Source organism: Euleptes europaea, chromosome 5 (genome assembly GCF_029931775.1).
Source record: "Euleptes europaea isolate rEulEur1 chromosome 5, rEulEur1.hap1, whole genome shotgun sequence".
Taxonomy (NCBI): Eukaryota; Metazoa; Chordata; class Lepidosauria; order Squamata; family Sphaerodactylidae; genus Euleptes; species Euleptes europaea.
Window position 1 is genome coordinate 44,000,190 of NC_079316.1, and position 24,192 is coordinate 44,024,381.

Genomic DNA, 24,192 nt, shown 5'->3' on the forward strand with positions numbered 1-24,192 from the left:
CCAGCAAGCTGGGTACTCATTTTACTGACCTCGGAAGGATGGAAGGCTGAGTCAACCTCGAGCCGGCTACCTGAAACCAATTTCCGTCAGGATTGAACTCAGGTCGTGAGCAGAGCTTGGACTGCAGTACTGCAGCTTACCACTCTGCGCCACGGGGCACTGCCATTACCTTGTGGTAAAGTGTGCTGTTTTGTGTCAGGGCACTCACATATTATGATGGAATGCTTTTGGTTTTCTGTGTCTGACATGTAGATATAAAATTCACATTGGCCAGAATTAAATGTCTCTCTTCTGTTTTCTGTCCTAAATTAACAACACTACATTCGCACTGAAGTATGCCATTTCTCAAACATGCATAAGATGGATGATGAATGAGGGCAGCACACAACACATTAAAAAGCAAATCTTGTGGTTTGTTCCCATTTTTAAGCCTTTATTTTGTTTCATGGCTTTTATTATGTAATTGTTCTTTTGTTATTGGTTGTTCTTAGACACATTCTGTCTTAGTGTATATTCTGTGACGTTTTTGGGGCTCTCAACAATTCCATTCATTGCATCATACCACAGATCTCAATGGGATGACAGGAGCCTTCTAAATGAAGAGGAATTGGGCTGTACACAGACATTACAGCTAATGTTTCAGGTGTTCTGCCAGCTTAGGCTGTCTCTGCATCTGTAAGGATTAACAGCCTTGTGAGGAACTGCCTTTCTGACCTCATGACATAGTGCCAAAAAGAGTACAGATAATCCAGGCATCAGCGCATTGGTATTTGAAGGTTTTGTTGTCTTCACCTCAACTATCCTCTAAACCAGCAGTCTTCAACCCATGAGTCAGGACCTCTGGTGGTTTCTGAGCCCTGAAGCCCATTGCCTGTGCACATGTGTACAGAGCAAGGTGTCCCGGATGACTCTGGTCAAGGCCTCTAGCCAAGTTTTAGTGTGTACTTAAGAAGCCTTGCAGTGCAGTCCTAAACAGAAGTAAACCCTTGTAAGTCTGTTGAAGTTAATGGGCTTTAGGTCAAACTATACACTACAACTTTCATGCTCACAGCCATAGTCCTGCTGCTAGTTCCCAGTGGGAACTCCATTTAAAAGCACCATGGGGTCCTGACTCAGATCAGGATTGTGGCATGAAGGAAGGGCTCCTGCTTCTCCTGTGTACCATTTCCCCAAGCCAAACAGCGTGGAGGAAAGGCAGGAGCCTCTCCTTCCCCTGCGCCTCAGTCCTCATCCAAATTGGGTACCTGTAGAGCTTTTCCACTGGGAACTTGCAGTAGTAATATGGCTGTTAGTTCTCATGGCAGGTTTAAACTTCACTTAGGATTGCACTCCTAGGCATCTACCGGTAGTTAGCTTTTCTATGTGTGTGTTAAGTGCCGTCAAGTTGCTTCCGACTCATGGCGACTCCAAAATGTCCTATCTTTGACAGCCTTGCTCAGATCTTGCAAATTGAAGGCTGTGGCTTCCTTTATTGAGTCAATCCATCTCTTGTTGGGTCTTCCTCTTTTCCTGCTGTCCTCAACTTTTCCTAGCATGACTGTCTTTTCCAGTGACTCTTGTCATCTCATGACGTGACCAAAATATGACAGCCTAAGTTTAGTCATCTTAGCTTCTAGGGTCAGTTCAGGCTTGATTTGATCTATAACCCACTGATTTTCTATATCAGACCCTATATTAGATGGAGGCACTAGTCTCTTCCCCATGCATGTATGATTACGTTTTGGTACATATGGTTATCTGTCGGCCCCCAACCAATGCATTCCATCTTTGAAATATATCTTCTGTTTTTAGTGAGACATTCTTGCCCTTCTCAGAAGCTTCTCTAACCTGAGGCCTGCCCAACACATATCCACTGATGTGGATAACACTGTTTCTAATCTACTGGAAGAGACAGAGATCAGGTCCCTTTGGCAATTGGACTCTATGGCATTGAAGTCCCACCCCTCCCCAAACCCCACCCTCCTCAGGCTCTGCCCCCAAAATCTCCCACCAGTGATGAAGAGGGACTTGGCAACCCTATAGATCTGTCTAGTATAACTGGTGTGCATTCCCATGAAGTCACATTTTTTTAAAAAAAAGATAAAGCATAAGTTGTGTGTAGCATATATGTAAGTATCAGATTTTTTGTCCGTTTGTTCAAATATTTTTATGGATTATACTAAATCTGTTGGGAAGAGAAGACTGAGACATGGACAGAAAATGTGCATGCAGAGACTTGAGAGAGGTTGTACCTAAATTTTTTGTGTAAATGCTGAAGTAAAATATGTTGGTGGGCAGGATGAGTTCAAACAGAAGAAGAATGTGACTATCTGCAAAGTAACAAGAGTGCAATCAGGAATGGTGAATAATTCCATGGTAACATTGTTAGTAACATTGTTGAGAGGTTTAATTATTAATATAGCCAAAGCTACAGTTTTAAATTCCAGCCAGAACCATCTTACTTCATTGTAGCAAAAATCAACAAATAGCCTTGTGGAACTTTAAAAGGGTAAACCAAATTCACCCATTCCACTCACAATTACTTTAAAGCTCCTTTTGCATTATTGATCATTCTAGATGGGTAACCATTGGTAGTCCATAGCTAATAAGACAAGTGGCACTATAAAGACTTGTAGGTATTCTTGTATGAAAAACAGAAAAGCAGTTTTCAGTTCATATGCACCATGGTTTTTTTAATCAACTGATGGTCATGCAAGACAGTTGATTCACAACCACATTTCATTCTTCCTACACGTACAATGCAGTGTAATGAATTTATTGTGGCAAAGGTTTTTGTATCTAGAGTCCATTCACCAGATGCATGTGCCAAAGGAGGCTCTAGCTCACAAGCCCTATGCTTCAACAAATGTGTCTGTATTTTGCCATCCCATAGAACTCTTTCTAGTTTTTTTCTGGAATCCTATCTGTGTTGTAGCTATCAAAGTCCAGGATGCCAGTAACATCAACAGGCAGCTTTCATATGTGTCATTTAAGCTTTTGAATTACCATGTACATCATTCAAATTTATTTATGTTATTCATAGTCCACCTTTCTTACTTGGATTCCTGATGGATTACATAGAGTAAGTCAATACAATTAACAGGATGGGACAGTTAATAAACATTGCAATTGGATTTGGATTGTAGAAATCTGGAACCAACCAGTAATATGAAAACAGAACTAAAGCAAAGCATAAATGTTAACATGATGTGTTAGAACAATGCAAAATTTACATAGCAGGATCCTACTTGCCCTGACATGGATAGCCCAAGCTAGCCAAATCTTGTCAGATCTCAGAAGCTTAGCAGGGTCAGCCCTGCTTAGTATTTGTATGGGAGACTTCCAAGGACGTCCATGGTCATGATACAGAGGCAGGCAATGGCAAAGCATCTCCGAATGACTGCCCTGAAAACCCCACTACGGGGTCATCATAAGTCAACTACGATTTGACAGCACTTTCCACCACCACCGGGACCTACTTACAGCAACAGGTAATGTGAGCTATATAGAACACTATGGACCACAGTCCCTTTAAAACTAAGTAACTTTCTGAACCATTTTGTTACAGTACAGTCATGTTGCAATGGGATTGGGCCCAGGCTGGGGAGGGTGGACCCAAGACCCCCAGGAGTCCAATAAAAGGGAGGGGAACAGGAATGGGCTGAGCACGCAGAGTAAGAGACACAGTAAGCCAGTCTGGGGAAGGAAGAAGATCAGAGTGCTGGAACCCCCTCTCCTTCCCATTCTGAGGCCAATGGGAAAGCCGCCCTCCCCCCAGCTAAGACGGCAGAGAGCAGGGGACCTGGATTGTGGAAAGGGGAGGCTCACAATTTGAAGCAGGAAACAAAGAAAGGGGAAGGCATGCACATGTAAGGAATAATCATAAGAACATAAGAAAAGCCATGTTGGATCAGACCAAGGTCCATCAAGTCTAGCAGTCTGTTCCCGCAGTGGGCAACTAGGGGTCTCTAGGAAGCCCACAAACAAGACAACTGCAGCAGCATTGTCCTGTCTGTGTTCCAAAGCACCTCATAGAATAGGCATGCTCTTCTGATCCTGGAGAGAATAGCTATGCATCATGACTAGTATCTATTTTTACTAGTAGCCATGAATACCCCTCTCCTCCATGAACACGTCCACTCCCCTCTTAAAGCCTTCCAAGTTAGCAACCATCACTACATCCTGGGGCAGGGAGTTCCACAATTTAATTATGTGTTGTGTGAAGAAATACTTTCTTTTATCTGTTTTATCATATATGGGGTTTAAGACATTTATGACACTAGTAGTGCCCTCCTAAACAGAGTTACATCTTACTAAACCTAGTGGCTTAGAATGGCACAACTCTTCTTAGGATGGCACTGTCCGGTTGCAATCCCATTCCCCTTTCCTTTGGAGTAAGTTTCATTTGTACCCAGTGTGACTTACTCCAAGTAAACACACACAGGATTCAGCTGTGATGATGTACTTAAGAAAGAAAGAAAAAGATCTTCAAACCAGGAAAAATATTTCTTGATGTTTATTATTTAGGCAGAAGCCTAATAAGGAAGATATATTTCTCACCCATACTCTTTACATAATGTTTAGAAATTAGTTAATCAGATATTGAAGGCACTGTGGCATTCCAACACTTCCCCTGCCTGTACGGTGGAAAGAAATGGCAAAGGCTCTTGCAGCTAAACACACATTCCTTTCACGCCTTTTAAATATTTTACATATTGCTGAATGCTCAGCATTGACTAGCCGGTCCTCCCGGTGCTGAGAGGCTGAAGTGGCTGGATGAAAAATATTCTATGAAGTGACTTGGCAAACCTGCACTGGATGGTACCCCTCATAAGAAGGAACGTTTAAAGGCAAGGTTCATGCTGCTTCAGTAAGAAACCAATTAATAGTCTGTTTTTGTTGTTGCTCTCTGCCCCTCCTCAAGCTTATTTCTGTGATATAGATATCACACATACACAAAATATAGTGTGTTATGGTTAAGGTTTTTTTTCTTAAGTCTTCATTTTAAATGGAGAGTATTGCCAATATGTTGGGGAGGGGAAGGTTATACAGTGGCTTGCAAATGTATATATGAAGGCAGTTTAGAGATTAATTGGAGGTAAACCAATAGGGCATAGTCCCGAGTAAGCATGTGTTAGCTTGTAGTCTTGCTTCTTGGCAAGTATTTTTAGGATTGCGGCCTGTAGGATCATGTGTCATTAATGGGCAGAACATTAATGCTATCACACACACTGCGGGATTTATTATTACCACCGTGTGGTCGACAAAATCCATCTTCCTACAAAAAAAAGTGTACATATATATCTAGGGTTGCCAGGTCCCTCTTTGCCACCAGTGGGAGGTTTTTGGGGCGGAGCCCGAGGAGAGAGGGGCTTGGGGAGGGGAGGGACTTCAATGCCATAGAGTCCGATTGCCAAAGCGGCCATTTTCTCCAGGTGAATTGATCTCTGTCGGGTGGAGATCTGTTGTAATAGCAGGAGATCTCCAGCTAGTACCTGGCGGTTGGCAACCCTATATATATCATATATATATAACAGTGAAGGATAGGAGGGACCCTGGGGCTACCTGGACTCTTTGGCCATTTATGCATGGGAGGTTTTGTAGGGTCGCCAGGTCCCTCCTTGTCATCCGTGGGAGGTTTTTGGGGAGGAGCCTAAGGAGGGCGGGGTTTGAGAGGGGAGGGACTTCAATGCCATAGAGCCCTATTGCTAAAACAGCCATTTTCTCCAGGCAAACTGATCTCTATCAATTGGAGATCAGTTGTAATAGCAGGAGATCTTCTGCCACCACCTGGAGGTCGAGGAACTCAGTACAGGAGCGAAGTGTGTAGCTTGTGTGTCGTAGCTTTGTAGTGTATACAGTGTGCATAGCTGTATTGTTACGTCCTTTTGGTAGCTTATAAAGTTTTTTGCACTTCGTAGACACTTCGCTCCTGTACTGAGTTCCTCGTCCTCCCGATATTAGTACAGTGGTGTCTATTTCTCCCCCACCACCTGGAGGTTGGCAACCCCGAGGCCAAACCCCCCCCCCCCCCGCCATGCACGGCGACGTTAACGGGGAGAGCGATTCTCCCGCTTCCTCCTCGGCTAGGCCCGGCGAAACAGTTTGGCTTGCCTGGTCTCCACGGCAACGCCGGGGCCGCCTCCAAGTCGCGTCCCCGTCGTCCTAGGCAACCACCGCCGGGCCCGCGTCCCCGTCGCCTAGGCAACCACCGCCGGGCCCCGCCACGCGCCGCCTTTCCCACTCTAGAAGGCGGCGGCGGGGGAGCTGCGCAGCTTCGACCCTGCAGGCCTGGCGCCTCTTTGCCCCCGGAGGGTCGTCTCAGGGCCGCAGACCCAAGCCTGCCACCTGGCCGCGCACTGACGAGAGAGGCTCGGCTGACGCTGGGCCTGTCCCGGTTTGCCTTCCCCCGGGTTTTCAGCGATGAGCGAGGGGAGTGAGGACAAGCCGGGACTCGGGCTGGAGGCCGCAATCCAGGTCAGTCAGCAGCGGCGGCGATCGTCCGCGTGCAGACACCCTCCAGCAGTCCAAGCACTTTGAGTTCAGTGGAGCAGCTCTGCCGAGTAGGTGGCCGTGCGTGAGTAGCTTTGTGAGCCTTTGCCCGGGCCAGAGCAAGGGATGAAATCGCCCCACCTCGATATTCTGTGCTGCAGGACACGGGTGTAGGGCGACTCTCTGTACAAATGTTTAAATGCACAGCTCATAACGCCCATCCCCTTCCCTGCCTTAGCTGTCGATTCGATCTCCGGGATGCAAGAGAAAGATGCAATGGGCTACTCCAGGGAGGTTACTGTTATAATTGGCGACAGGAAGCGATCCTTGCAAAACTGTGCTGAGCCCAGCTGACTAACTGGTTCTCAGCGAGGGCATGCAGTCGAGCCCTGGATAGCAAGCTCCGTGTATTCCCCCCCACCTTTTCTTCCCGTGGGAAAGTCTCTTCAGTTTGGGAGAAAGGTGCTATAGCCAGAGGCCCCGATATCCCCATTTCAAAGTAACTTCCCTATTGTAATTCTGCTCTGATCTCAAGGTGCGATTTCACCGGAATCCTCTCTCTCTTGATGTTTAAGAGACCTCTGACGTTTTGCATTGCAAAGCCTTTACGTGTAAACATTTCTAGTGTGTGCATCCTATAAAACTGTTCTCTAAAAGCATTTTCTTCATTCTAACCTTAAGTTACATAGACTACTGAATTCGTTTATTTTCTGAATAAAGCTTTCAAACTGTCTGCAAACGCCTGGAGTGGAGTTTATTCCTGAAAGGCAACGGAGTCCTAGAGTCTGACACTGGTCGTTTTCTCTTCTTCCCCTTTGCAATCTTGGAAGAGCGGGTGTCAGTTTCGTATAAGCATTCTGCTCTAAGCATAGTATCCTTTATTCGGGGAAATTGTCAAGAGATGGCCCGTTAAAACCCATACTTGAAACCTTTTTGTATCCATCGGTATTTGTGGTCTCCATGAGGGGCTCAAAATTCTGTGAAGGCATGCAGACTTCTGAGTAGTAGTGACTAGCGGTTTGGTTATACGAGGTTAGAAGTTGCTTTCTGGGGTTGTTGGCATTTTAGGTGACGCTAGAGGGCAGTAAAGTTTCGGAAATGGGTGTTAGGGACAAAAGCGGTTTCATGAAGGTGACCAAACAGGAAAACAGATTTTTCTCCCTTGTTCTAAACATGTTATTTAAAAGTCCTGCGAAGTTTAATGGCGCTTACTCCCAAATCAGAGTGCATAGGAGTGCAACTTTAGGATTGGATTGCCCACACTGTAGGCCTCTCAGGTCAAGCTGAATTCCAACACGGGAACACACAGAGATGTGGAGTGGAAGTTTTTCCAGTGTGTTTTTCCATTTCTAAAGATTCATTGTTTCGTAAAATTAAAATTGATAGTACGTTATTAAGCAAGTTTGGTAGTTTCAAAATTGTAAATAACAAGCGGGGGAACTGCAAGGTCTTCTGGGGGCATCTCATTTTTTCCTCCCCCACTGTGCCCTCTTTCCCTTCTGTTAAAGCCCCTATAGCCTCTCTCCCTTTCCTGCTTCCTTTTTTCTTTCCAACCCACCAGTCCACGTACATTTGTCACATATCCTGTCTTCAGTTTTCCGTCCTTCCCTCCCCCTGGTAGCTTCTCCCTGAGAAAACTCTGCGTAGTTCCAGCCACTGAGTTGGACTGCACCCAGGTTTGCAGTGGGCACACTGCAAGGATATCTCATTTTCCTCTATATCCTGCTTCCTACACCATTCCCCTCCTTCTGGCAACTCCCATATCTTCACTTTTATCTGCTTCCTTCTCTCCTTTCCACCCACCAATCTACCTTTTATCTGCCCCATCTAGATGCACATAGAGCTGTGTATGTCTGTTTATATGGTGCTCAGGGGACTGTGATTGGATGCTCTGGGGGTGACTGGCTCCAAGGGAAGACTGTGATTGGCTGTTCATTTAGATGGCATCCTAAGCTGCCTTGGCACTTGGGGTGGGGAGGGAGGTGTGTGGGGCACTTTGTGTTTCTCCTTGCATGAGTCTCTGTGGACTACACAAGGATTTTGCTGGCATAAGGTTATGTTGGCAATGGGTGTGGATCTGTACCTTGGGTGCTTGGGAAGATGACTACATCCTGCTTTGCCTGTACCATGCCACCCCCCAGCACTGCCCAGATCTATGCTGATGTAGCAGTTATGATGCCAAAAAGCTCGCGCTCCTATATAATATCAACAATGAAATCAACATAGATGGCCAAACGGTTCCAAACTACTACAAGTAAATACAAATAGAAACAGGACAACCATCATCTCTCCTCAAGGCTGGGCATATTATCTCAGATGTGTGGAAACTGACACTTGATATACTTATGCCAGGCACTTCTTTTTGTGTTTACCTTCCCTATAATTTTATTTTTAAAACATTTTGCTCCACTCCTCCCCCCCCCCACACTTTGGAGGCTGAAGGCAGTTAATAGAATGAATACAGGTACGATTCAACCAACACAGTTGACAGTCACGAAAGTATACAACAATAAAAGCCAGTTCATCAATAAAACTGTTTGCTGCCATTCACTACCATCAAATACCCTCCTAAACAATCCCCCCCCACATAATTTCCTGAAGGACATGAAGGAACGTGCCTTCCTTACATTTTCTGGCAGGACATTCCATAGGAGGAGAGGGGCTGTGGCTCAGTGGTAGAGCATCTGCTTGACATGCAGAAGGTCCCAGGTTCAATCCCCAGCATCTCCAGTTAAAGGGACTAGGCAAGTAGGTGATGTGAAAGACCTCTGCCTGAGACCCTGGAGAGCCACGGCCGGTCTGAGTAGACAGTGCTGACTTTGATGGACCAAGGGTCTGATTCAGTATAAGGCAGCTTCATGTGTATTCATGTGACTGTGACCACTACTGTAAACAGCCATGATTAGGAAGTGATTGATTCCACAGTTGTACGGGAGGGGACAGAGAGAAAGAACTACTGACATTATTGGCATTGCTGTGCAAATTCTTATGGAGAAGACAGTCCTAGGTTATATAGGGCTTTAATAGTAGGAACTGACACCTTCAACTGAACCTAGAAACAAATAGGGCAACCCCTGAAAAGAATTCAAAATAGATGTCATGTAAACAAAGCAGCTAGCTCCTAATAATAAACTAACACACTCTCGATCAGTTGAAGTTTCTGAGTTGCCTTCAAGCCCCACATAGAATGTGTTATAGTAGTCTAGCCTTGAGGTTACAGTAGCATAAATCAGCATGGCTAGGTCTGCTGAAACTAAGAGTAGGAAAATAGTTGGGGTAAATCATCTTGTTTTCATCTCTTCAGTATTTAGTTAGACATTGTTACCACCTGTTTTTCCCAGCAGTAAAGCTGGCCCAAGAGAACCATCAAAACTATTCACAGAGTTTGTCAAAAGATAGTGTTGCACAGTTCCCTTCAAAAGATCAGCCTTACCAACCAGCATCACCACCATCTTGTCTGAATTCATCTTTAGCTTGCTGGCCCGCTATGGGATTTGCAGCATGCTGGAATGTTTGGGGTTTATCTTAACTACAGTCCTGAGTTGCATGGCTTTTTACGTTACTTCGTACCCTATGATCTTGTTACTAATGTCCTTGTGTTTACCAAACCCGTGAACTACTTTGTCATATGATTGTGATCTTGGGTAGTTCAAAACAAGAAAGCTAAAAACAAAAAAAAAAGTTGCAATTTCATTCATGCAGCCTTGCACATACAAACAGTTTAGATGTAATGTGGGGCTCTTGGGTGTACGTAATGACACTGTGAGAAAGTTGCCCAACCATTAACAATATATTTTGGGTGAAGATACCTTCTTAGTGATCTTAAAAACTTTCATAGGCAATAAATAGGAAATCGGATGCTATTCAGAGAAAATCAGAAATAGGACCTGAGGTGAGTTGCACAACACATCAGTCTCTTGTATTGTTTTGAGTGAGAGATCATTCTCTTCCTCACCACGTAAAAGGGAGTGCAGATAGGCTTTGAAGACTAAAATTACATCTATGCTGTAAAATGCAGGAAGGTTAAATTGTAAATCATCCTTCCGCATGAACATCAATCAGTTCGGAAACCAAGTTCAAGTGCATTAAGAACTGAATTTCTTTTTTTTTTCACTCCTGCACACTAATGTGCCATGTCTCCGAAGTCTTCCTCACAACCAAAACAATAAAAACCAATAAGACAAACAAAAAAACAAACCATACCAATAAAAACAAGCCTGGGCATAAGAGCAAACAAACGAACACAGCAGTCTAAAATGAGATTGATTAAACAATCCTCAAGCTAAGAGATGGCCAGAAAACAGCCCAAAAAAGATGGCACCCCTTTCATTGGTCTTTTTAAATTCCATCGCAGGCCTTTGTTCCCTGCAGCCAAAACTACCTGAAGTCTATAGAGGGCAGTCTTGCTGCGTTGTCGTTCACACAGCTTTAGTTCTGTCAGCAGAGCGACAACTGCTTTTTCCTTTGTCATTCTGCATACCATTATAGCAGCACAATGTGTCTTTCGTTTTCTGCCTCTTGCTCTAAAAGCCTGAGAGCAACAGTGAAAAGCATCAAATCCCTAGCAGCACAAGCAAGAGGAGGTCAAAGCCAAACAAATTAGACACCTGTGCAAGTTTTACAACTAGATGTGGACACCCCACCCACCACAATAAGTTTAAAAGCAAACTTCATCATACCTTACAAGATACGATTGAGTTTTTAAATCATACAAGCCAAAATCTCAAGGACAAAACCAGTTATGAAGACCATAATCCAGCAGGAGATGTGGGGGGTATCTAATGTTTTATACCGAATGTCTCATGCATGACTGCAGAAGTGTAGGAATGTGCTCAGTGTATTGAATTCCTGGTTTTTGGGGAGCAAGTTCATCCCAAGGGGCCAAGGAAGCTGAGTTGGTGAAGCTAAATAAAGCAGAGGTATTTATTTTACTCCAGGCATTTATCTACTACACTTTCCCAAAAAAAATTCTTACGTTGGTTTTCAATAAACCCACAGAATAGAATGAAACCTGAAATGTATTAAAACAAGATGGAACTATAAAACCAGGAAAACAACTTGGAAAGCATAAAAGGAATAAAACAGCACAGAAGCACCAAAACAGCGTAAAAAGTCTAAACTAGCATTAAACAGCATAAAACGCATTGAATATAAAGGAACGTCAAACACAGTCAAAACAGCAAATGTGAGTCAGCATAAACCAAAATAGATTTTTAAAGCCCACGAATAAACATTAAATAAGCAAGTGACAAAAGACACTAAAAACAAAATTTACACATTTCTCAGAGAATAGTAAAGTGATTATTTGGCAACAGATGTATTATGTATGAGTGGGTGATGCATGAGACTGGAGATGGAGTTCCAACACAACCGCTTTATTAACAACCTAGAAGTGACTGGAACTCTGAATGGAACTCTGCTGAACCCGCACAACACCCTGGCTTATATGCCAATCCCAACCACCCGGAACCACGCTCCCAAGTCCATGATTGGCCGGTTGTAGTCCATTATCCAATGGGAACCCAGGAGTAACCCAAGTCTGTGATTGGGCGGCAGCAGCCCATTGTCCAATCAGAAACGCAGGCGAAGGAGACTGGAGAGAATAGCAAGCTCAACAGGAACCTTGCTTCCCCTGCATACATAACAAGGTGATTAACAGGCTCGATGCCAAGAGAACAGTGGCCAATCACACTGTGGCCAATCAGCCTTCTCTGACATTATGGAGAATGGGGGTCTTGGGTCAAAACCATGTCAGGCAGGAGGAAATGCACTATGAACCTGTTCAGGAGCAGTTTATTCTCACATTGTACATTCCAGGGTTAAGCCCTAGCATTAAAAACATGCTTGCCTGAGTCGTGATGAGTCCCTGACACAAACCCCTGTTATTTGACCCTCCCACAATTTTTACTGAACTGTGTACATGCAAGCAGTATTTTTAAAGAGATTGATGACCAAAGTTGGGAAACCTGGATCTCCTTCTCAGTAGGCCATGTTTTTCTTATTGGTGGTACTACTTTGAAGTGATGCTAGGAATCCAAATCATAGGCAGGAACAACATACATAAGGTCCAGGGGATACCAAGAGAGACAGTGGGAATGGGAACCCTTGCAAGGAGGATGTGAATTAAGGTTCCCCCCTTAAAGGGGAGCTTACCTTTTGCTGACCTCGGGCCAGAGGAACGGAATTGGCAGAGGGGAAGTCGGAACCGGCAGCAGAGGTAAGAGGAAGGGCAGCAGGTCAGCTGGCAGGCAGGGAAGGGGCGCTGCCGCATGCTTTGCCGCATGCCGGGGTACTGGACCCTCCCGGCCAATCAGACCCTCTTATGGGGCTGCACAGGCCAATGGGGAGTCGGCCCGGGCCAGAAGTAGGCGGGTCATGCCCAGGTGCTCCGGAGGGGAGGCTTCCACTCTGGTCCACCTTAGAAGAATAAAAGGAGAGCTACGCGCTCATTCAGGTAGTCCGTCCCTGGGTTTTGTCCCAACCCTCCCTCCCTATGTAGAATAGATATAGATATAGGATATTTTCATTCGTCACAACTTGGGCGGTGTAGCTTGGGGACTGAGGCAGTTTATTGGGGGAAGTGGCTTGCATGCCCCTTTCTTCCATCATAGGGGACCCCAATAAGGGGTTTTGGGAACTGCTGTAGAAGGAGAGGCCCTGAGGGAAGGGCAGGTAGCCTCTTCCCAAGTGGCGGGGGTATACCCAGTGGCTCACGTCCGGGTTACCACCCTGTAACCGCCATCCCAGGTTGCCTACAGCGGGACCGCTGTGGGCTGTCGGGTACATATCGCCGCATTGGGGTCAGCCCTCGTACCTGTCTCAGTTCCCATGCAGAGCCAAAGGCTATTACGGCTGATGCCAATTGAGTTGTGGCCGCAAAAAATTCCAACTAAAATTCTGATTCCATATCAAACTGTTGTTAAGTATGTTAATGTTGAATTAATATTGTTAAATAAAATTGTGAAAATTGTTAAAACCGATGTCGTCTGAAGTTCCTCCAAATTGGGCCCTGGGTTGGCAATTCCTGATTTGTTTTGCTTGTTTAAAGGTTGACTGCACCCTACTTTTGTGTACTCTGAAGCTTACAGAACAACTTATGACTAATTCTTCCTTTCTGTGTGTGTGTGAAGTGCCGTCAAGTCGCTTCCGACTCATGGCGACCCTATGAATGAAAGTCCTCCAAAATGTCCTATCTTCCTTTCTACTCCTCCTGAATTTCCTGTTTCAGTGTTAGAGCTCCATGGTTTTTAAATGGCAGATTACTTTAAGACAGTATTGTGGACTCTTCTATATCAGGGTGGTCTAGAATTTTCTTTGTGATGCTAGTTTTTTAGATAACTTTTGAGGAAATGTCTTAAATTTGAAAATGTGGGCAAATTATTCCTAAGCCACAGATTTGTTTTTCATTCAGTTAACACTCCCTGATTTCACATGGCTTTGCATGAAAAAAGCCAAATGGTATCTAATTTGCACCCAAAGATACCAAATATAGCAGCTCTGCTCTGTTGAAGGCCTGCTTTGCGATTGGCTTTAGAACTTACTATTTGGTTCAGTCAAAAATGGTACCATGTACTAGTGACAACTGTATTGTGTGTGTGTGTGTGTGTGTGTGTTAAGTGCCATCAAGTCGCTTCTGACTCATGGCGACCCTATGAATGAAAGTCCTCCAAAATGTCCTGTCTTTGACAGCCTTGCTCAGATCTTGCAAACTGAAGGCTGTGGCTTCCTTTATTGAGTCAATCCATCTCTTGTTGGGTCTTCCTATTTTCCTGCTGCTCTCAACTTTTCCTAGCATGACTGTCTTTTCCAGTGACTCTTGTCTTCTCATAATGTGACCAAAATACGATAGCCTCAGTTTAGTAATTTTAGCTTCTAGGGTCAGTTCAGGCTTGACTTGATCTATAACCCACTGATTTGTTTATTTGGCAGTCCACGGAATCCGTAACACTCTCCTCCAACACCACATTTCAAAGGAATCTATTTTCTTCCTATCAGCTTTCTTCACTGTCCAGTTTTCATAACTGTATTATGCATAACTATATATGAGCCTTATCCTATGCAGCTGTGTAACCCCATACATTTCAGTGAGCTTAAGTGCACCTTTACAATTATTCTGACAGTTTCATATTTAGGTGAGACCCAAATCCTCTAGAAATCATTGTTGGACCGTAATTAGCACAGGCTAAGCAGGTCTTCCAATCAGGCTGTGATTTCTGGCTGTGTTTCAGAAACTGGAGGATACAGTGCTGCATCCCAGAGCTAGCAAGGACGACAACGCGTTGACTGTGAGAAGCGAAGGAGAAAGAGCTGCTCCCACAACTGTCCCAGCCAGGATTCGACAGATCATCACACAGAACTTGTCTGAACCATCATCCCAAGGTACCGTTTCATTGCAGTCTTGGCCCATCTACACTGGCTTCCATTTTGTTTCCAGGCCCAAACTCAAGGTGCTGGAATTGACCTTTAAAGCCCTATTCAACTTGGGGCCAGCATACCTTAAGGACTGCCTTCTCTTATACACACCTATCTGTCCACTCTGGTTATTTTACAAAGCCCTACTTCAGGTTGTCTCATCTTCTTAGATTAGGCAGGCAGGTAGCAACCCTGGGGGGGGAGGATGTCCCCCCCCCATTTTCCCAGGTTTTTTTCTGGGCCTTCGCATTTCTCCTCTTACAGCTATGGTTGCCAACTGCCAGGTAGTAGCAGGAGATCTCCTGCTAATTCAACTGATCTCCAGCCAATAGAGATCAGATCACCTGGAGAAAAATGGCCGCTTTGGCAATTGAACTCTATGGCATTGAAGTCCCTCCCCTCCCCAAACCCCGCCCTCTTCAGGCTCTTCCCCCAAAATCTCCCGCCGGTTTAGAAGAGGGACCTGGCAACCCTACTTACAGCATTTCAGAGGAACCTGAAAACTTTGTTTAAGTCAGCCTTTTAAGATGACCCTCCCCAGCCCAGCTCTTGTCCTGTTGTTGCTGCTGTTATGTTTTAATTGTTATGTAGTAGTTTTTTTGTGTGTGTTTTTTAAAGAAACACTACAGCAACAGTGCATTTATTGTTTTTTTTCCCAGTATGCTCCTTTGTAAAGCTTAAAATGTTGTTAGCAAATAAATGAATGAATAAGTGATACTCAAGAAGAGAACAAGAGATTCTTGTACTAAAGTCATACTCACAGAAAACAAGAGATGTGCCTTCATTGTATGTATGAGTATCAGCACGGTTAAACAACCTGCCAAACCAACACTCATGATATCTAGATCAGAGTTAGAAAATGATCCCAGGCCTTTTGCCCCACAGTTCCTATTTAGGAGGTTATTTTTTTTCTCCCTTGTAATATGGAGCTGGGCTATCATGGCACCTGTGATTAAGAGGTCCTCTCTGGGCAGCTTCCCATACAACTTTAAAAACTCATGAGTATGCTGGACATAATTTGAGCCAGAGCTTTGTCCACTAATCTGTTTTATCATTAGGAACATATGGAGTGAGATAATATAACATTTGCACAGATATCTCTTGCTGAAGAATAATCTCTTGCCCCTATGCTAGCAAGCACTTTTCCCAAACACTAGTATTTCCATTTTACAGGATGGTTCAAAGGCCTTTTCCCTTTGAAAAAGGGCAGGGCTCTGCTTCTCCAGATTAAAACACTAAAAGTTTTAATTAAAAAAATGCTTTACTAACAACACAAATAAAGAACATCCCTCTTTCCAAAAGGAACTCTGTCATAGGTCCCCAGCTGAGTATACACAGCTCAGGCTCACCTTTCAGCTTCTGGTCTGGTTTCTTGCACTTCCTTCACTGTTTCCTTTCAGAGGGATGTGGTTCTCAGTGGGGCTCAAGGCCTGGTGTGAGATGTTGATGTAGTTGCACTGACCAAAGTGCTATTAAGTTGAGCATTCATGCCAATGGAAAGTTGACCTCAAAGTCCAAAACAATCACTTTTGATTTCAGAAGGGGGGACTTTGCAAAAAATGAGGTGACTAGTCAGAAGGGAGAATTAAGAGATTCAAATCCCTCCAGGATGCCTGGAAACTATTTAAGACTACATTAATTGAAGCTCAGATAGAAAGTATACCCGAAGTCAGGAAGGATATCACTAAGTCTAAAAAGATGCCTGCATAGTTAACAACCCAAGTCAAGGAAGTCATAAAAAGCAAAAAGACTTATTTTAAAAAGGGGAAGGTTTGCTTAAATGAGGAGCACAGAAAGGAACACAGATTCTTGCAAAACAAATGTAAGTTGACAATAAAGCAAACAAAAAAAGAATTTGAAAATGTTCTTAAAAAAGTAAAATAAGCAATTCGTATTCTTCAGATATATCAGGAGCAGGAAACTTGCTAGAAAGGCAATTAGGCCCTTGGATGACGAAGGAATGAAGTAATTACTTAAGGAAGATGAGGAAATGGCAGAGAAACTGAATAATTCTTTGCCTCTGTTTTCACCATGGAAAATATGGTGAAATTGCTCCCCCCTCAAGCCACAGTTTTCGGGAAGGGTGTCTGAACAACTGGGTCAAATTGTGGTGATGACAGATGAAGTTCTAGGACTACTAGGCAAGCTGGAAATGAATAAACCTCCAGGCCTCGATGGCATACATGTGAGGGGACTTAAGAAACTATATGAAATTGTCCATCTACTAACCAATATGTTACTTATTGCTAAAATCACCCTCCGTGCCTGAACATTGGAGAGTGGCAAATGTCATACAAATTTTTACAAAGGGGTCCAAAGAATTACAGGCCAGGTAGCTAAACATTTGTTCCAAGTGAATTAGTAGAAATGGTAATTAGAATTATTACGCTTATAGAAGAGCTAAGAGAAAATCAGCATAGTTTCTGCAAAGGATGTTCTGGTACACGTGGACTTCCCAAAGGCTGTTGACAGGGTACCTCACGGGGTCCTATTATGGATTAAAAATTGGTTAAACATCATGCAGCTGAGAGTAGGGATAAATGGACAGCTCTCACAATGAGGGGAAGTGAATAGCGGCATCCCACAAGGATCAGTATTGGGACCAGTGCTATTGAATTTGTTTATACATGTTTTGAATTGGCAATGAGAAGTGTAGTGTCCAGATTTGTGGATGATACCCAGTTATTTAGGATGATAAAAACCAAGTTGAATTGTAAAGAGCTAGAGTAGGATCTCTGTAAATTGGGTGAGTGGGTAACAAAAATGCAAATGAAGTTCAGTGTTGGCAAACATAAGGTGAGGCACACTGGAATAAAAATCCTAACTTTAAATATACATTGATAGGTTTTGAGACCAAGTTGAGACCAAGATTAAAAGAAATATTGGTGTTGTGGGAAATGGTGTACAGAAGCAGTGAAACAGGCTACCTCCATGATGGAGGATATTAGGAAAGGGACTGAGAATAAAACAGCCAATCTTGTACAGACCAATAGCACACCTACATTTGGAATACCTTGTACAGCAGGGGTCCCCAACATGGTGCTCATGGGCACCGTGACCCCCACCAATACCTTTCCTGGCACACACCAAATGCTTTCAGAAATTGGGTGGGGCTAGGTGGGCCCTTTTCCCAGCAGGGCTTCTGATTGGCTGTGCAGATGTAAAAATATCTTGTTAAACAGAGCTTCTGCCTGAAATCTGGAAGGGTCATTATTAGAGTTATATATAACCTTGATCCCTGACATTTTGTGATTGGCCCCACCTCCTGTGGCAGCCATTTTGTGATTGTGCCCACTACTAGGGCTGTAAACCTCCAGGTACTAGCTGGAGATCTCCTGCTATTACAATTAATCTCCAGCCGATAGAGATCAGTTCACCTGGAGAAAATGGCTGCCTTTGGCAACTGGACTCTATGGCATTGAAGTCCCTCCCCTCCCCAAACCCCACCCTTCTCAGGCTCCACCCCAAAAACCTCCCGCTGATTGTGAAGAGGGACCTGGCAACCCTACCCACTACCCTTTGTCAGAATTTCAAAGGTGCCCACAGGTACAAAAAGGTTGGGGACCCCTGCAGTTTCATCATTATATCTCCTCCCGCCCTGCAAATGCAGATCTAGAAAAAAATACACAAGAGAGCAACCAATGTGGTTAAGGGGTTGGAGCACCTTTCTTATGGGGAAAGGCTCAAGTGCCTGGGACAATTCAGTTTAAATAAAAGACAACTAAGGGAGAAGTGATAAAGGTTTACAGAACGGTGCATGGGGTGGAGAAAGTGAATAAAGAAAACTTTTTCTCTCTCTCCCATGATACTAGGACTCCGGGGTGCCCAATGAAGTTGGGGTCCAATAGGTTCAGGACAGACAGAATGAAATACTTATTTACCCAGCGAATAGTTAAATTGTGGAATTCACTACCAGTGGACATAATGCTGGCCATGAGTACAGATGGCTTTAAAAGGGGATCAGACAGTGTCATGGAGGATATGGTGAGTAAAGGGAGCCTCCATGTTCATTGACAGTATACCTCTGAAACCCACTGCTAGGAGGCAGCATGAGGGGCAGGCCTTGGCTGCAGGGCCCTGCAGGGTGACTGGTTTGCTGCTGTGTGAAGCAGAGTGCTGGACTAGATGGATCATTGGTCTGATTTAACAGGGTTCTTATGATTTTATATGCCTGAGGAGATCAAGAAGGCCCCTACATTTCTATCATTTTGCAGCATATACAAAAACAGAAAGGTTCAGGAGGGCATTTTTATAAAGGGATTAGAACTGTAGCATAATGGAACAAATCAGGAGGTTGCTTTTGTTAGGGACAGGACTTCAGTCTATTGCAGTGTTTACTGTACATGTTACCTTCCTTTTACTGTATTGTCTTATACCTTTGCAACCCACTTATTGCATTGTGATATGTCATGCCTTAGACAGGTTTTTGTTCGCATTGTTCTCAAATTCTTTAATCCTAGTCCTACTGAATTGGCGGTTTTTATTGAATTTTTTTTATATTTTATAATCTGCCTTGAGTCCCACTGAAAGATAAAGCGCTTTCTTGTCACATGGGTATGTACCAAATGAGTAGAATCTATGTTTCCTACAAGCTGATGCATTGCTGCTGTCATGCCCAGAATCTAGTTCAGTCAAATATCCTATTAGCTGAGACCATTTTTGTGCAACCCTGGAAGCTGTTTGAAGGGCAGAGTTCCTCTGCACATGTACAAACTTGCTTCTCCTTCACTGAGAGCCAACGTGGTGTAGAGGTTAAGAACAGTGGTTTGGAGCGGTGAACTCTGATCTGGAGAACCAGGTTTGATTTCCCACTCCTCCACATGAGTGGTGGAGGCTAATCTGGTTAACTGGATTTGTTTCCCCATTCCTACACATGAAGCCAGCTGGGTGACCTTGGGCTAGTCACAGTCTCTCAGCCCCACCTACCTCACAGGGTGCTTGTGGGGAGGGGAAGGGAAAGTGATTGTAAGCTGGTTTGATTCTCCCTTAAGTGGTAGAGAAAGTTGGCATATAAAAACCAACCCTTCTTCTCCTCCTCCTTCACTAGTGAGTTACTGTAGTGGCAAGTACTTGCTTTTAGTCATGCTAGAGCAGTCATGTCCAAAGTCCAGCCCGGGGGCCAATTGTGGCCCCTGGGCCGGTTTAATACGGCCCCCCAGCCTGTTTTGCAGAGAGAGAAAAGGGGGCGTGTGGGGGCTGCGCCTGTGCTTTGCATCCCCGACCAAAGGGGCGACGCTTGGGCGGAGGGTCGCCTTGATTGGCTGTCTCAGCCCCACCCCCCGGAATGAAGGCCAGTGAGTCTGAAACCCTAGAGAGGCCACTTCCTTCTTACCCAGAGCCCGTGCGTGGGGATGCAGCCTTTGTTGTTCTGACACATGGAAAAGCAGCAGCAGCTCCTCCCGAGTGGGTCAAGAGGGATCCTGAGGATGGGTTGGGGGGGACTCGAGGGTGGGAAAGGTGGCGGAGAAAGGGAAATGCAAGGGAGGTCAGAGGCTGGCCCCAATCCGGGAGAGGAAAGACACCCCCACACACACACACACACAAACACCGAAAAGCCTGGGAGTGGGGGGGCTGCTCCGTCTGGCTCTCCTTTTTCCTCCTTCCTCTGCAGAAGGCTGGGGTGGGGGGGAGATGCAGCCCCTTCCCTGCATTGCGGAGGCCTCGCGAGGGATCCAGATTTGCAGGGTGGGTGGGAGGGAGGAGGGGAGAGACTGGATGGGTCTTGAGTGGGGGGATTGTGAGTCAAGGAAAGGCAGGGGGAGAGGGGGCTGGATTTGGGGGCAGGAAGTGTTTGGAATCAGACCCCCCCCCCAAGCAGGTTCTCTCCAAGGCAAGTGGCTGCTTCAAAAGAAGGGATGGGGTGGGGGAAATAAATGACTCCTGGCATGTATCATGTTTGGAAACGAGGCGCGTTCAGACGGGGCCGAGTCTACAGAGGACACCCGTGTTCATTCCAGAGGTCAAAGCCCTGAGCAGAGAGCAAAGAGGTCAGAAGGAAAGAAGAGAAGGGTTGGTTTTTATATGCCCACTTTCTCTACCACTTAAGGGTGGCTTACAATCGCCCTCCCCTTCCCCTCCCCACAACAGATACCCTGTGAGGTAGGTAAGGCTAAGAGAGCTGTGACTAGCCCAAGGTCACCCAGCTGGCTTCGTGTGTAGGAGCGGGAGAAACAAATCCAGCTCACCAGATTAGCCTCCACCGCTCATGTGGAGGAGTGGGCGAATCAGACCCGGTTCTCCAGATCAGACTCCACCGCTCCAAACCACCGCTCTTAACCACTACACCACGCTGGCTCTCATGGGGAGAAAAACTCCACATTCCTCCCTGCATGGGAGATGTCAGAGTGTTTGAATCTTGGACTCCATGAGAATGAAAACCAGTTTATTTCCTGGCTCAGATGAGGGGAGGACAGAATACCCCCAGCATGGTTGAAGGGAGAGAGTCGACAGTCCCAGAGAGGCACATGAGCTGGGGGTGGGGAGGAAGAGTTCCTGCTCCCTCCCTACAGAAGGAAGGTTGGAGATTTAGAAGCTGGGGGGGGCGTCCAGTGAGCTTAAAGGGGTTTTGGGGAAAGGAAGGAATGTAGCCATGGTTTTTGTGGTGCAGTCTGTGGTTATGGGCATAATAAGTATGCCGTTTGTAATAAACTTTGCATAAAATAGTTAATTTGCATTTCATTAATTTAATTAAGAATGTCAAGCAAAATGGTCGGCCCTCGTGCATGTTCGCTTCATCAAATCTGGCTCTCTTTGAAAAGGTTTGGCACCCCTGTTATAGAGCATTGGCACACCCATTCTATCCATTTCAAGTATTGATGTTTTGGAGTCACATTCAGTGGTATTTAAACCTGATAGAACAGAAGGATAATCCACGTGTCTGGTTTGTACATAGGACCAGTCAGTAGTAAATTTGGGTTGGTTCACATAGCTAACTTACCCTTTTTCACTGTTCTCAGGTTTGTGGGAGACAACCTTTCCAGTGAACATGCAGGAAGAAAACCGACTGCTGCAGAAGGAGCTCTCGCGCCTTGAAGACCTGTTGGCTCAAACCCGTGCAGAGAAAGATGAGCTGGCTAGCAAATACCAGGCAATTAATGAGAGGGTAAGATCAGGGTTAGAAATCCATCTAAAATATTAACTAAATCAAAAGATTACGATAGCAGCTTACATCAAAGTCATGTAAAGGGAAGAATTTCATTTATATCACCCCTGCTGTTGGTCTGGTGCTCTTATGTGGCTTATGACTAAAGCAAGAAAAACCTGCCCTGGAAGGCCTCTGGTATCACTGTAATTTTGCAAACTGGGGTGGCTATAACATCCTGTGAGGAAAGGAAGCGATCCTAAGCAGGAAGAGTTCTTAGGACTGCAGCCAAAGGCATATTGGGGGGAGCAAGGATCAAGGAAGACTAGAAGGAGCTCAATGGGTTGTTAATGAACTGTTTGGCCTTGTTTGGTAGAAATAGGTATTTTTTAGTAACAGAAAACAAAGAAATGCTATTCAGGCAAAATGATCCCTGCTACTTCTACTAGCAGGGGATAAAACAATTTATGAAGAAGCTCAGAAATCAAATGGTTAGAGTAGCTGCATTTTAAACCTCAGCAGCTTTCTGTCGTTGTGATACAGCACTGACCTTTTGAAGGCGAATTGCAAGGAATCACATTCTGATATACAAATGTTGGGAGATTATGGTGTGCAGACATAGCCCATTGATAACTCCTCCGGCGTGCTCAAGCAGAGAGGGTGTTTAGCTCCTATTTTCACACACTGCTACTTTCTGGAGCCTGCAGATGCAGCTGGTCATGGTGTTTATCTCCGCTGCTTTCTTCCTCGGGAGGAACTTGCTTGGTTCGCTGCCTGGAGAGTACAAGGATGCAGCACATTCTTGGCCCAACACAGATTCCCATCCAGAGAAGCATAAATAATTACAAGTCCAAACAATCTCTCACTCCAGTCCTCATGACAGGCACGAAGTTCCAGGCCTGACTCAGCACCAAGCCCTCCCGAAAGCCATTCCAATAGGCCTGGGACGGGTGCCCTGATCCCAGCTGCTTATGTTAGTGTGGTGTTGCTGCTGAATGGAATGCGTGCTGAATGGGAATGCAGAAGCAGAATGAATGGGAGACTTCTTGGTTTCATGTTTAAAATCGGATTTCTTTTTATCTGTTGTTGGATGTCTCTGGTGTGAGTAGGGACAGGCCCTTTTCCTGCCCTGCCCTGAAACAGCCCCAAGGGTGCTGTTTGCACCATTGGAAAACCTCTGTGTGCCCCATAGGGACATGGAGAGTCCCCAACAAGGCAAAGAGTGCCCCCCAAGGGCTGTCATTTCAGGGAAATGGTGTGGGGGAGAGGCGTGCTGTGGGTCCTGATCCTGCACATCTGAGAACCCAGCGGCAAACTCACAAAAGCATGTCTGATTGCAAGTCCTTGTGGGTGAACCCAAAGACTTACTAACATGTAGTTGGGCCCTCTGAGCGTGGATTTGAGCCAAGGTCTCCCAGATCCTAGTCTGACATTCTAAACATTACGCCATGTAGCAGAAGCAGTCCTGAACAGGTTTACTCAGAAGTGGGGCTTATTCCCAGGAAAGTATTTTTAGGATTGCAGCTTGCCTCTCTGTACTGGTAGAGAAAATTTGAGTTGTGTATATTTTAATATATTGCATTTAATTATGCTATTCCTTATGCAAGTTTCTGTGGTTGCATATGTTGCAGTGTCTAGGCACTGTTTGTAACTCATATTTCTTATTGTTACAAGCAAAGTTTGTAGCCCTTGTAACTGCTGTTGCATTACTAGTTGTGATGCATACCTATTCTCTCCAGGATCAGAGGAGCATAATAGGTTCTGTGGAACACAGGCAGGATGGTGCTGCTGCAGTTGTCTTGTTTGTGGTTTCCTAGAGGCACCTGGTTGGCCACTGTGTGAACAGACTGCTGGACTTTATGGACCCTGGCTTTATGGATCCAGCATGGCTTTTCTTATGTTCTTATGAAAATAAGCTGGCAGTGTCAGTAGAAGGCCCATACTCAGCAGTGCTAGTTTTCCTTCTCTTAAGACTTTTACTTATGTTATGTCGAGTGTACAAACCTATTCTTTATAACTTGTCCATAACTCTCCTACCCTTCCTGCCAAATCTGTACAATTCGAACAAACTGTTATGTGTCATATTCTTCTGTGGATTTCAGGGAAGGCTGCATAACAAATCTGAAAGAAAGGGAGAAAGAAAAAAAATCAAATCTAGTTCATATAAAATAAGCATCAATGGAGCATGCATGTAGATTTTGAGTGTTTGAGATTTTGCATACCCATTT

At 44.9% G+C, this 24,192-nt stretch overlaps 1 protein-coding gene across 1 annotated transcript in view; it reads left to right on the forward strand.

Annotated features, from left to right (window-relative positions):
• Nucleotides 1-6,402: 6,402 nt before the first annotated feature.
• Nucleotides 6,403-24,192, forward strand: part of LOC130478265 (rootletin-like) — a 100,636-nt gene continuing 82,846 nt past the window's right edge. The window contains exons 1-3 of the mRNA XM_056850415.1: nt 6,403-6,456; nt 14,700-14,850; nt 21,840-21,985. Coding sequence (XP_056706393.1) covers nt 6,403-6,456; nt 14,700-14,850; nt 21,840-21,985 — 351 coding nt within the window. The remainder of the gene's footprint in view (nt 6,457-14,699; nt 14,851-21,839; nt 21,986-24,192) is intronic.